Genomic DNA, 13,246 nt, shown 5'->3' with positions numbered 1-13,246 from the left:
ACTTCCTGGTGGAGGTTAGGTCAATGTCAGGTCAAAAAAGGTCAAATTTCAAAATTGATATTTTTGCAGAAAATGGGTAGGTATCGATTTGGTGCAGCTCGTCACGGCGAGTCTAATGGTGGTTTTTGTTTTGCGTTACGTGGTCTAGAAATGCAAAAATGGATATTGAAAATTTGACGTCATCTATTTTGAAGTTTTTTCGCTATAACTTGGCCAAAAAAGAGGTATCGATCTGAAATTTGGTATGTGAATAGAAGTCGGTAAGGACATACGTGTATGTTCAGGGTTTTTCGAAATCTGATTGTTTTTCGTTGCAAGTATATTCAATAAAATATTTTTATGTTATTTTTGGGGATCAAAATATAGACAGTTCAAAATTCCAAGATAGCGTTTTTTTTAGCCCTGGCCATTCCACACCTTTTATGTCTTAAACGTTTTTTCCGTATCTTTAAAGCTATAGGCCTGATAGGCCTGATCTTCCCGCGAAAACTTTTTTTGGGTCAAAAACGGCAGAACATGATGTCACTCTGACGTCATTTGCGGCCAACTTATCAGGGGCCACAGGGGGAATAGTCACCCAACCACCAGGACGCGGGATAATGTTATCTCTTATTTATTTCCTTTTTTTCATCTCCCATCTCCAACGTATTTCGTTTTATTAATCATTTATCTCAAAATTATTAATTCCTTCATCTTTTATTTCCAATTTTCTTCAATTATTTCATCTTTCCATGTCCCATTCTCTCCACTTCCCACTTCTGACACCTCCTGTCCCGCCGTTCTTGTACTCTTGTCAGACACTTTTCTCGCCAAAAACACCATCTCAACACACAGGCTACAACAATCTATACTACTATTTGAACAGGATCCATCTGTTTGTTTGTTTGTTTGTCCGCCACGTCGTGTAGTGGGTTCAATTTAGCCGGCCTACAGGGCAGACGGTATATCTTAGGGGGTTGAAATTTGCACACCTTATAGGTGACAGAACGGGTCAGCGCCTTTTCTAGGTTTCGGCTCGCTGAGGTGCACGGTTCGCGCGTGGCGGGCGCCGGAAGAACGCCAATGAAATTTTGATCGGTTCGTAGATCTTCATTGAGAGCCGGGGTCGACAAACTTTGTAAACTAAATGCATGCCGATCGGCGGCGAGTGCCTCGCATTGGCGGATGGTGAAATTATTGATTTTGATAAATGGTGGCGAAAAAATGTGTTGATTGTTGCTAAATGGGTACAGTTTGTGATAAGATTGTACAAATGAACCACGTTTGCCGCAATGCGTCACATTGGTCACAGGGTGTCATTTTTGCCGCAAATCACACAGTTTTGTCAAATATGGTCCGATAAGGGTACAATTTGGTGCCAGGATGTATGCTCAACCAACAGGTTCAGATGCGCCGCATTTGTCGCAATGCGCCATATTTGTCACAAGGCGCCATTTCCGACAAAATCGAGTAAGGGCAATGGAATGGCACGAATTATTTTGTGACCTGACATGACCCAGCGGTGTTGGTAGGGGTAGGGGTAGGGGTAGTGGTAGGGGTAGTGGTAGGGGTAGGGGTAGGGGTAGTGGTAGGAGTAGTAGTAGGGGTAGGGGTAGTGGTAGGGGTAGGAGTATGGGTAGTAGTAGTGGTAGGGGTAGATGTAGTGGTAGGGGTAGGGGTAGTGGTAGGGGTAGTGGTAGGGGTAGGGGTAGGGGTAGGGGTAGGGGTAGTGGTAGGGTAGGGGTAGTGGTAGGGGTAGTGGTAGGGGTAGGGGTAGTGGTGGAGACAAAAGCAGAACAGTGGCCCGGGCTGATCCCAGCGGACTAGAGGTGACCTATGTGACCTGGCCTGACCCAAAGTGACCGGGGCTGACCCCTTTGACCCGTCTTGACCCCGTATCACCCAAATTTCATCCAACAACGCCCTCAGAACAGTTCTTTTTTTAATTCTCTTCACATTTCCGTCCATATCTATGCTTCTAGACGACACATCGACATGAATCAAACACCATTCGAAAGCAAATTGGCTGGTGCCGCAATTTTTCCTACCACGCAGCAAAGCAAGTGGCGCAGCCGCTTGTCTATCTTACTATTTGAACAGGATCCATCTGTCTGTCTGTCTGTCCGCACTTGGTCTCCCCAATATATTGCAGTTCGCACCGTCTTCAATATATCCAGGCGCATCATCCTGGATGGGTAGTGGGTTCAATTCCACTCGCCTACAGGGCAGACGGTATATCGTAGGGGGTTGAAATTTGCACACCTTATAGGTGACAGACCGGGTCAGCGCCTTTTCTAGGTTCCGACTCGCTGGGGTGCACGGTTCGCGCGTGGGGCGCGCTGGAAGAACGCCAATGAAATTTTGATCGGTTCGTAGATCTTCATTGAGAGCCGGGGTCGACAAACTTTGGGGACTAAATGCATGCCGATCGGCGGCGAGTACCTCGCATTGGCGGATGGGCAAGTTTTAATTTGAATAAATAGTGGCGAGAGATTGTGTAGATTTTCGTTGAATGGCAACAGTTTGTGATACGAGTTTACAAATGCACCGCGTTTGCCGCAATGCGCCACAATTATCTCAGGGCGTCATTTTCGCCGCAACTCGCACAGTTTTGTCAAATATAGTCCGATATGGGTGTAATTTGGTGTCAAGATGCATGCTCAAACAACAGGTACAGATGCGCCGCATTTGCCGCAATGCGCCACATTTGCCACAAAGCGCCATTTCCGACAAAATCGAGTAAGGGCAATGGAATGGCACGAATTATTCTGTGACCTGACATGACCCAGCGGTGTTGGTAGGAGTAGGGGTAGGGGTAGTGGTTGGGGTAGTGGTAGGGGTAGTGTAGTGGTAAGGGTAGTGGTAGGGGTAGTGGTAGGGGTAGTGGTAGGGGTAGTGGTAGGGGTAGTGGTATGGGTAGTAGTAGTGGTAGGGGTAGATGTAGTGGTAGGGGTAGGGGTAGTGGTGGGGGTAGGGGTAGTGGTAAGGGTAGTGATAGGGGTAGTGGTAGGGGTAGTGGTAGGGGTAGTGGTAGGGATATGGGTAGTGGTAGGGGTAGGAGTAGTGGTGGAGGCAAAAGCAGAACAGTGGCCCGGGCTGATCCCAGCGGACGAGAGGTGACCTATGTGACCTGGCCTGACCCAAAGTGACCGGAGCTGACCCCTTTGACCCGTATTGACCCCGTATCACCCAAATTTCATCCAACAACGCCCTCAGAACAGTTTTTTAAAATTCTCTTCGCATTTCCGTCCATATCTATGCTTCTAGACAACACATCGACATGAATCAAACACCATTCGAAAGCAAATTGGCTGGTGCCGCAATTTTTTCCTACCACGCAGCAAAGCAAGTGGCGCAGCCGCTTGTCTATATTACTATTTGAGGAGGGCGTAGTTTCTGTCTATTACGAAGGTCGCGACATGGTGCTACGTAGCGCGGGTTACAGGTCACACCGTTGCACCTACCGCGCTGAAGTTTGCGCAAGTTATAGAACAAGGATGGACAACGTGCCTTTGAGCGGTCTCGGCTCGATCGGATCGATAGCGAGCGCGTGGCGCGTGCCCAAAAAGTGCAAATTCGCGTCATAGACTTTACATGTATAAATCGGCCTGCAAAATCGGGCGAAAATGGCCAAATTTGGCCGACACGGGTCCGGTTCCCGTGCAATATCTCGGTAACCGTGCGCCCGATCGTCACGGGGAAAACAGCACCGTGTAGAGAATCGAACGGGCTATCGCATGGTGTGCGGTGCAGGGGATGGCACGCGCCACGTGCACCAGTGAGGGCGCTTTTGTTTAAAAAATTGACGTTTCGGACGGATTTTGGATTTTATTTTATTTTCACGTGACCGTCAGAATGACTGAGTCAAAACAACGCCTATTCGCAGGAGAAATGTACCGCCTCTCATGATAAAATTGTGAAAAGCTAATTGATCAAAAACAAGGTGGAACAAATCGCTGGAGAAAATGGTATTTGTCCATAATGTGCCACTTAATAATGACACGGGGTTTGCTGCTAAGCCTGATACGGTTGACAATTGAAAATGCTATCATTAGAAACAGCTTTCAATTCTCTCCAAGATCCAATCATCACGTTTGCATGACAAGCAACGGTATTCTTAAAAATATAAATGTTTCAAACCTCTGCTAATCCATTTTTAGCGAAAATTATCTACGCCTTTAATTTGTCATAAAACTACGCGCCTAAATTATAAAGCACATTTGACAGATTCTGAAGTGGAAAGCATGCTTATCAGACACGGGCACCTCGATGCGGTGGATATTCTTTCCAAACCAAATCGCTTAGCCGTCGAAAAGCAATCGACCGAAATGGATAGATAACCCAACCGACACAAGAACAACCGAACACCCGCCGATCGAAAATATCCCTTTTCGCGTTGCGGAGCACGCGGGTCACCCTAGTCTCATCTAAACAGTTACAACAATATCATCCACACAGATACCGTTTTCCATAGAACGTGCAGTTTTGTCAAACATCTGCCATGAAACAGAGTATTGCCAGAGTTTTGTCAGATCTTTTCCAAGAAACGGAAGCCGATGGAGCTACTGGTTCTCCACACAAAGTTACAACAATGTCAACCTCGCGGTGATGTGTATCCGTCTTTCTCTCAGCCCTGTCATTCACCTATTCCGTAGAGGCGGCAGCCGCAGCTGCCTCTACCGTAGCAGGCGGACCACCTTTACAAAATCCTTCCGACAAATCACATGTGCCTCCGCATTGCTGCACATCTGTACATATATCGCCCTCAGTCAAACTTCCTCGCACACACAGCATGGAAGTGGCATCACATACATTGCTACGGCACAGAGCATTTGAGGGCGTAGATTCTGCCGTGGAGCAGTCGTCGCCGATGCCGAGAAGAGGTTCCGCGCACTGTCCACCAGCACAGCGTCCCGAGAAACACTCGATGGCCGCGAAGCATTGTTCGCCGATGCCGAGCAACGTGTCAACGTCTACCGTTCCTCCGTCACCGCCGTCGCCTCCTCCATCACCGTCCCCTACGCAGAGGCCGTCGAGGCAGCTGAAGCCCAATAGACAATCGCTGTTTAGCTGGCAAATGGCGCCTTCACCGCCCGTTTCACTACAGATGCCACTGATGCAGACTAAGCCCATCAGGCAATCGTTGTTAAACTGGCAAAATCTGCCATCACTGTCTGCTGTGCGGGGTGGACCACAGATGCCATCGAGGCAGACTAAGCCCAACTGACATTCTCTGTTACCCCGACAAAAGTCACCATCACCGCCCAGTTGACTACAGATGCCCTGGGAGCAGACGAAGCCTAACAGGCAATCTTCGTTGGACTGGCACCTGCTGCCACCGCCCCCGGTTCCTGGCGGACTGCACGTTCCCTTAAAGCAGTTTCCGCTCAAACAATTGTTATTGGAACGACATCTGTCGCCGTCCTGTGCGGGTGGTCGACGACAGGTACCCCTGCGGCAGTTCCTACTGAGGCAGTCGTTATCCGCTCGGCACCTGTCCCCGTTCTGGGCAAGCGGTCGGCGGCAGTGGTTGTCGAGACAGATGTTGGTGAGACACTGGAGGTTTGAGGTGCATTGAGCGCCCAGAGGTAGCCTCGTCATGCACTCGTTGCCGATGAGCGTGTGGACGCAGATTTGAGATTTCCCGCAGCCGAGGGAGTCGAGGGGTGTGGGGCAGAGGTCTTCGTAGCAGCGTCCCGCGCGGCAGGAGTCGGAGAGACAGGAGCGGTCTGAGCTGCAGGAGGCGCCGCGGGCCAGTAGGGGGACGCAGAGGTTTCCGTGCTGGCCCTGCTGGCAGATGTGGCCGTCGGGACAGCCGTCTCTTGAGAGTAGGGTCTTGCAGGTGTCTCGACTGCATCGACGTCCGTCGCAGCGGTACGACTGGCACTGTGCGTCGCTGGAGCAGGCCTCACCGTCAGGGCGACGGTCGATACAGATGTTGCCGCGCTGGCTGGACGAGCAGAACTGGCCCTCCGGGCAATCCTGGTCCGAGTCCAGCTGCGGGCACGCGTCCAGTTTACAGACGTGTCCGCGGCACACGTGGTGCAGACATTGGACGCCACTCCAACAGGGCGCATCCACGTCCAGCAGGGCAGTACAGCGGCCCTCCTGGCCGCAGTAGCTTCCGCTTGGGCAGCCTCCAGGCGACATCTTCGGTCTGCATGAGTCATCTCTAGGCCGACAGACACGTCCAGACCTCGTCTGGACGCACTCCTGGCCGGCCGGGCAGCCCGAGTTGAAGCCTTCCCCAAGACACTCGTCGTGCACGCAGCGGCTTTCCCGGCACTTGCCCGAGAGACATTCGAACTCGCTGCTGCACCGGGATCCGGTCGGCTTCAGTGGCACGCACCGGTAGTCTGCGGTGCACACTTGATCGTACGGACAGCCACCCTGAACGTACGGCGTCTGACACTCTCCAGGCTGAACCACAGGCGGTACTGGGTACGTTGGCTGCGATGGGTATTTTGGCTGCGGTGGTGGATAGGTTGGCTGCGGTGGCGGGTACGTTGGCTGGGGTGGTGGGTACGTTGGCTGCGGAGGCGGGTACGTTGGCTGGGGTGGTTCTGGATATGGTTGCGGCGCTGGTTTTGCTGGATATGTTGCCGGTGGGTCGTTGTATGTCGGTTGTTGTTGGTAGACTGGCTGTACTATTTTCTCATGATATGTTGGCTGTTGTTGTACCTGATAGGTCGGTTGTTGATAAGCTGGTACTGCTTGAACTGCCTGAACTGGTTGTACTTGCTGATAGGTCGGTTGTACCACTGCTTGAACTGGTTGTACTTGCTGATAAGTCGGTTGTACCACGGCCTGAACTGGTTGTACTTGCTGATAGGACGGTTGCACCACTGCCTGAACTGGTTGAACTTGCACTTGCGGCTGCACTTGCACTTGCTTAACTGGTTGAACTTTTTGAACACGCTGCACGGACTGCACCACCTTGGGGACTTTCTTGGCCTTTTGGACTTTCTGTACATACACGACCTTGGGTGCTGAAGGTACCTGTACCTGATGGGTGACCGTCACAGGGGGGTCCTTGAGACCCACCAAATCGGCGACTTGTCCAAAGAACACTCTCTCTTCACGCTTGCTTTCCGGAGACGCCTTGCTGCTTTCTAAATCTGCTGCGTGGGATGTTGAGACCAAGGCAGAAGCCAGGAGGAGACATGTGGTCAGAGCTGCCTTCAGCCTCATCCTGAGGTCGAGATGGTGAACCAAGATTGACCGCCTCGAGGGCTCTCACGGCTCTCCTCTCACAGGAGGCGTCTTGACTGCGAGGTGTCTCTCACCGCCCTTCTTTCTTCAATTTCTGTTATATCTATCCGGCTGCTTCACTTATTATCTATCCAGATTCCCTACCTTCCCTTATCCATCGTGCTAGAAGGACGAGGACTTGCGTAGAAGCTGTCTGTGATCAAACTGAAGCCGACTTTGCGTCAAGCTTCCCTTTATAGCCAATTAGGTGACTTTGTTGATCTTCAGTAACCTGTCCCAACCCTCTAAAGCTTGCCGCGGACCCCCGTAACTAGTTAGAACCGGTTTTATGTGGCGGGTAAACGATTCGACCTGTTCGAAAAGCAGCGTCGACGGAGCGGACGATGACATTACAGATAGTGGAGATCAGTGCATTTTGCAGAGACACTAATATCGGGTGGGTAGGTGTGCAAAGCAGATAGATTATTAGGATGATAGCTGTTTTGTTCCTCTGAGTGAAGCTCGTCTTAGACTGACACGGGCTGGTTTTGTAATTGGCCGTTGTCTATTATATAAGACTGTATGGAGTATTGTATTATAATTCGCTGTTGTCTCTTATATAATACTTGAGGTATGGAGTATTGTATCCGGCAAGATGAAATATTCGTTTAGCTTAATTAAATTTTGTATACTTTTTAGAACCTCAGCAACCTCTCTGCACCATTGCATAAAATAAACATGCACTTGGCAAGAGCTTTCCGGATTCCGGAGCTTTCCGGAGCTTTCCGGAGATGTAATCTAATTTTTACCTCATTGTCAAGTGTGGCAGCTATCTAGGAGAACCCTTACTTTGGTCATGTTCCATAAAACTGCATTACAGCCACCAATGACGTCACGACAACCCTTGCTTGGGCCTAATGAGCATACCGCCTACATAGGGCCTTGGCACTTGGCGAAACCCGAAACAGAGCTGCATTGTGACAGGGACACGGTGCTATCACATACCTATGTGATTCCCTGTCGCGCATCAAATGATAATTACAAAACAGTAATTGGCCTACCTTACGGTATGAGCCGCTCAACGAGCTTTACGGAGAAACCAGTCGGATGCTATTATGGGGACTTTTGGAAGTTGTGCCAGTCGGCGGCAAGACCACAACACCAAACAAGCAGACAAATAAACTTTCCCGTCAATCTGTGTTGAAGCGAGAGCCGGCGACTTCGCCGGCTCGACCCATCACTACGTGATGGGTCGTTTGTGAGTGAGATACCTGTCGTGTCGTTTAGTTCGTTTTTTGTTTTTGTTTTTTCAAAACCGGTTTGGCTCCAAGTTCATCATCGAAGCTCTCAGGTGAGGTTTGGCAGCTTCAGCGTCTGGCCAAGAATATCTTACCGCTAAGGTATTAAAGTTCAAATTGTGCGCAGCAAATACCTCGAAAATGTGTGTTAAAATGAACATACTATATATGATGAAGTTCCTCGTGGCATCTGGCACCCAATGTCTGTATGGTGGCACAAAGTGTCGACGAATTTTAGGAACACTTCGTTTTTCACTTTTACTCCAGGTCAGAATCGAGAAAGCGGTTCTGTCCATGGTAGTTATGCACTACATTGCAATGCAAGTTCCACAGCATGACATTACCAGTGTTCTAATAAAAAATATTTAGTTCTAAAACGCACGTATGGGATTTATCCGGGATATGTCGCATATTTAAATAAGGGGACATTCGATTTTATAGTTTCAGTTTGCCCTTTTTGCTGGCTGAAACACGTCTTATTAAATCGAAAAGCGTCCTTGGAGCCAAACCGGTCGAACTGTAGCATGTCATCCAACCGCGCGTATGCCAAGTGGTAAGTCAAAACGCTGGAAGTATTTGTGACATAACACCAGTGTTCGCCATGGGCCGGGCCAGCCCAAATCCCTCGCCCTGGCAGGGGGGTGGGGTCGATGCGACCCCCCTACGGTTTTTCGAAAGTAGCTTGAAAACGTTGGCAGCCTTTTTACATATGACCTGAAAATTTCAGGTCCGGATGACCTTGGGTCAGGTCACCAGGTCAGAAAAACCGGTACAAGGTCATGGTAAAATATCAATTTTCTTTTTGCACCTGTCCAACTCACAGTTTTGGACTGATTTCCTTCAAACTTTCAGGATGTGCTAAGTGCACCAAGTTGTATAACATACAGTTCAGGTTTTTTGATGTCATTGACCTAAGGTCAGTTAGAGGTCATTACGTCTTAATGTTAAGCCTAAAGTAGGTTTTGTGGTATGATATTTTTTTCTGTTATTTGTGAGGGAATACAATTTTTCGTTTAAACTCTAAACCTATAATAAACGACCGTAAATGTTGAAGATCCAGTAAAAGTGCAGATCACAAGCAAATTCTTCTGTGAGCTGCATTTTAATCCTTTTGTATACCTAGTAGGTACACATTTGCGCGAGTCAGTTATCTACCTACACACAAGTATAACGCCCTTTGGGGCGACTAACGGAGCGAGCGAGAGGGTGGGCCTTGCACGTGCGAAGTTTCGAGGGGTACCTCCAACTGACTTGTGCATGGCACCTTACTAACCGGTCTCTAGCGATGTGCCAAATTTGAGCACAATCGGCCCAGCCGTTCTCGAGATCAGTGTTCGCCACGGGCCCCAAAATCCCCAGCCCAGCCCGGCCCGGGCCCATGGGTTCAGAGCCCGGCCCAGCCCGTAGCCCGCTCTTGGCAAATATGTCCAAGCCCAGCCCGGCCCGGCCCGTCAAAAATAGCAATCTAGTTATTGTCTTAGTCTACATATTGCTATAATAAGCATGATTGATTACACTATTTTGAGAACAATTCAAATTGCATGAATATTAACATGGCAATCATGACTCCCTTCTTTTCAATAAATATAATCATTTCAAGTACCTATGGCACAAATTTTAACAGTAACAGCAAGCACCTCAGTCAATTAGGTCATGATTACACACCTATAAAAAGTTTACATGATTATATTAACTACATTCTATGAGTAAAGTTATCTTGCAAGCTGATGTGTGTGAACATTATCATGCATAATTGGTGACTCTAATGCATACTTCAAGGAAGTATTTGCAACTTACTCTATACTTCCCAGCACTTACCAGCAGAAAAAGGCTTGACTTATGGGAATTGATGAATCTGTCTGGGATTGACCTTGCTGTTAAATTCACTCCATTGATGCTGCAATATCAAAAGCCTGAGAAAGCATACAAAATAGGTGACACTAGCTTTAGCACTGTCTTCCAAAAAAGAGAAAATCCATCCATTTATCAGCAAAACTGATTTAATCTATTTTCAATTCATGCCCACGTGTCAACCGAATCTCTGTGGACAACTATCTGCTGCTTTCCTTGCTATTTTATGCTAGGCTCTTTTCAAGATATGGATATCGCTAGCAGCGTAAGCAGAAAACATGGTAAGCTTGAAATGTCATTGGGTACTTTTGCGACTTTTACGCATCATCATCATCAATTGAAAATGAGCGAACACTTCTTGATTGTCGCAGCTGCGGCAGATAGCGATTCTGAACAATTGTATAATAAAACATATATGATCACATTTTTATTTTGTTGTTCGTTCGAGTTTTCAGACTTCGTGATTTCAGTTTTATTTTTTATTTGTTTTATTTTGCTTTTCACCTTGATACTTACTTAAAAAACGTATTTATTTGATATACTGTTGTGTATACTACCTAGATGCCGCCACATAAACATAGCGCCATGATCGCAAATTTTGTTGAGAAGGGGCTGGTTTGTTGTTGTTGTGATTTATTTTGACAAATTTATGGACATTTAAAGAAGCTTTCATCGCGAAATAATCTGTAGAATTCCTCGTTACTTACAGTGTGTTTCGTGAGTATCCTTTTAAGGTTCTGTTCGTTAAAAAGCCGTCGATGAAGGAAAAAAGACTGTGTTGGAATTGTCTCACTATCGCCATACATACCTAAGTGTTAAACTTAATGTAGCCCTGTAGCCGATCATTGTTGAGTGGCTTCTTAGTTTTTGGAGTTGAAGTGCTAAGTAAGTTATTCTGATAACAACATTTTAACTTTTATTAACAAACTAATGATGCTAGAGAATCTCTGATCTTTTTGGTTGCGGATTTTTTATGAAAACCCTCCTATGTGTGACATGATGTGATATTGGATGATTCTCAAGATTCCCAAAATTCAATATCAAGTAGGTTTTCTTTCACATTGCTTAAATTTGGTTTAGTTTTAGTATTTTCCCAGTGGGTTTTGTTTGCATCAGTTTCCAAATTTTCTTAAATTGACATTAGTTGCAAAACCCATAGTCCACAAAGCTCTTGGCCCGGCCCGTCCATAGCCCGTTGACTAATGATATTTGGGGGCCCGGCCCAGCCCGTAGCCCAGCCCAGCCCATGGCCCGTTGGGCTGGCCCGGCCCGTGGCGAACACTGCTCGAGATCTGGAAGCGGCACCCTACACGTGCGCACGTGCAAAATGGGTCCCAACTGACTTGTGCACGGCACACCTCTAACTGGTCCCTAACCGTGTATCAAATTTGATCGCCATCGGTCCAGCCGTTCTCGAGATCTGGAAACGACCCCTGCACGTGCGCACGTGCAGCAGCACCCCAACTCTGGCACATGGATATGCAGTACCTAGTGGGTGCCTACCTACATGCCAACTTTCAGCGTAATCGCTCAAGTAGTTACCGAGATATTGCAACAATTACAAAACTGACACCTCCTCGTTTTGCACGCGGCACGTGCATAAGGGATCACCCACATGCATCGGCAATAGTCCAGTACTTGGTAGAAGGAATGAAGCTACCCTACAAAAATTACACGTGTAAATCGGTCAAGTGGTTGCTGAGATATCCCGCGCCGTGGGGTCTGTTTATAACGCGACCTGGGGGGGGGGGCTATTTTGCCCCCTCGTATCTCCGAAACTACTGGACGGATCCGCAAAATGCAAACGGCGTTCGATAACCCTGTCAAATTTGTCGAAGGAAACCAAATTTCATTGACCTCGGCGTCACCGATGACGTCACAGGTCAGGTCAAAGATGAAATGTTTCACCGTTCACGGGTCTTCTAGGGAATGCGCTATAACACCGAAGAAAACGCATTTTGTCAAGAATCAGCGATAAGGCGTCAGTTGCCTAATACATATGTTGCTAAAAGAGGTCACTGATAATACCAGGTCAGGTCACAGGTCAGGTCACCAAGGGTCACAGGTCAGGTCACATGAACCTAACTTTAGGTACTAAGGTTGTGTGATGCATGTTTTATGGCCAATTTTTCATTTCCAACTCAATGGTGTTGGTTATAAGACTATCTGGTATTGTAGACTATTGACTATTGGCACGGCTTAGGTCACTTTCTGGTGAAGGTCAGGTCAAGGTCAGGTCAAAAAAGGTCCAATTTTAAAGTTGATAGTTTTGCATAAAATGGGTATTGATTCGATGTAGCGCGTCACGGGGAGTCTAATGGTGGTCTTTGTTTTGCGCTACGGGGTCCATAATTGCTAAAAATTGAGTTTGAAAATTTGACGTCATCAATTTTGAAGTTTTTTCGCTATAACTTCGCCAAAAAAAAAAGAGGTATCAATCTGAGCTTTGGTATGTGGATAGAAGGCGGTAAGAACTATCTCATATATTCCGTTTTTTTGCGAAATTCAAAAAAAACTTTTTGGATTTTCGGCTATTATATTAAAAAACTATTTTTTTGATTTTTGGGCTTCAAAATCTTAACATTTTAAAAATCCGAGATAGCAGTTTCTATCTCGTCAATTCTACAGCTTTTATGTCGTTATCATTTTTCTGTATTTGCAAAGCTATAGGCCTGACAGCTCTTCCCGCGAAACCCTTTTTTGGGTCGAAAACGGCAGAACATGACGTCACTCTGACGTCATTTCCGGCCAACCTATCATAGCCTTTGGAAAAATTTTTGGCCACAATGTGTAAAATTGATGTCCAGGAGGGTACTGAAAGTTTGGTGACGATCGGCGCTGCGGTTCAGGAGATATATCGAAAAGTCTGGAGGGGGGGGGGGGGGCTACCTACTGTCTGTCGTTCCTTGCCTAACGCATTGTTTTTT

The 13,246-nt window shown here is 47.4% G+C and overlaps 1 protein-coding gene across 1 annotated transcript; it reads right to left on the bottom strand.

Moving 5' to 3' along the window:
* Nucleotides 1–680: 680 nt before the first annotated feature.
* On the bottom strand, nucleotides 681–7,392 carry LOC122367624 (prion-like-(Q/N-rich) domain-bearing protein 25). Its single transcript, XM_043340925.1, has 2 exons — nucleotides 4,404–7,392; nucleotides 681–847 (listed from the first exon to the last, which is right to left on the bottom strand). Exon 1 carries the CDS (start codon nucleotides 7,168–7,170, stop codon nucleotides 4,624–4,626), a length of 2,547 nt encoding a protein of 848 aa, XP_043196860.1. The 5' UTR covers nucleotides 7,171–7,392; the 3' UTR covers nucleotides 681–847; nucleotides 4,404–4,623.
* Between the last annotated feature and the right edge of the window lie 5,854 nt (nucleotides 7,393–13,246).

This window comes from Amphibalanus amphitrite, unplaced genomic scaffold (assembly GCF_019059575.1).
Source record: "Amphibalanus amphitrite isolate SeventyFive unplaced genomic scaffold, NRLGWU_Aamphi_draft 000883F_arrow, whole genome shotgun sequence".
In the NCBI taxonomy this organism is placed as follows: domain Eukaryota; kingdom Metazoa; phylum Arthropoda; class Thecostraca; order Balanomorpha; family Balanidae; genus Amphibalanus; species Amphibalanus amphitrite.
Note: the sequence above shows the minus strand (reverse complement) of the source record. Positions and strands in the feature narration are given on the sequence as shown.

Excerpts from the sequence above, each read along its gene's own strand:
- LOC122367624 (XM_043340925.1), bottom strand. The coding sequence starts at position 7,170 with ATGAGGCTGAAGGCAGCTCTGACCACATGTCTCCTCCTGGCTTCTGCC.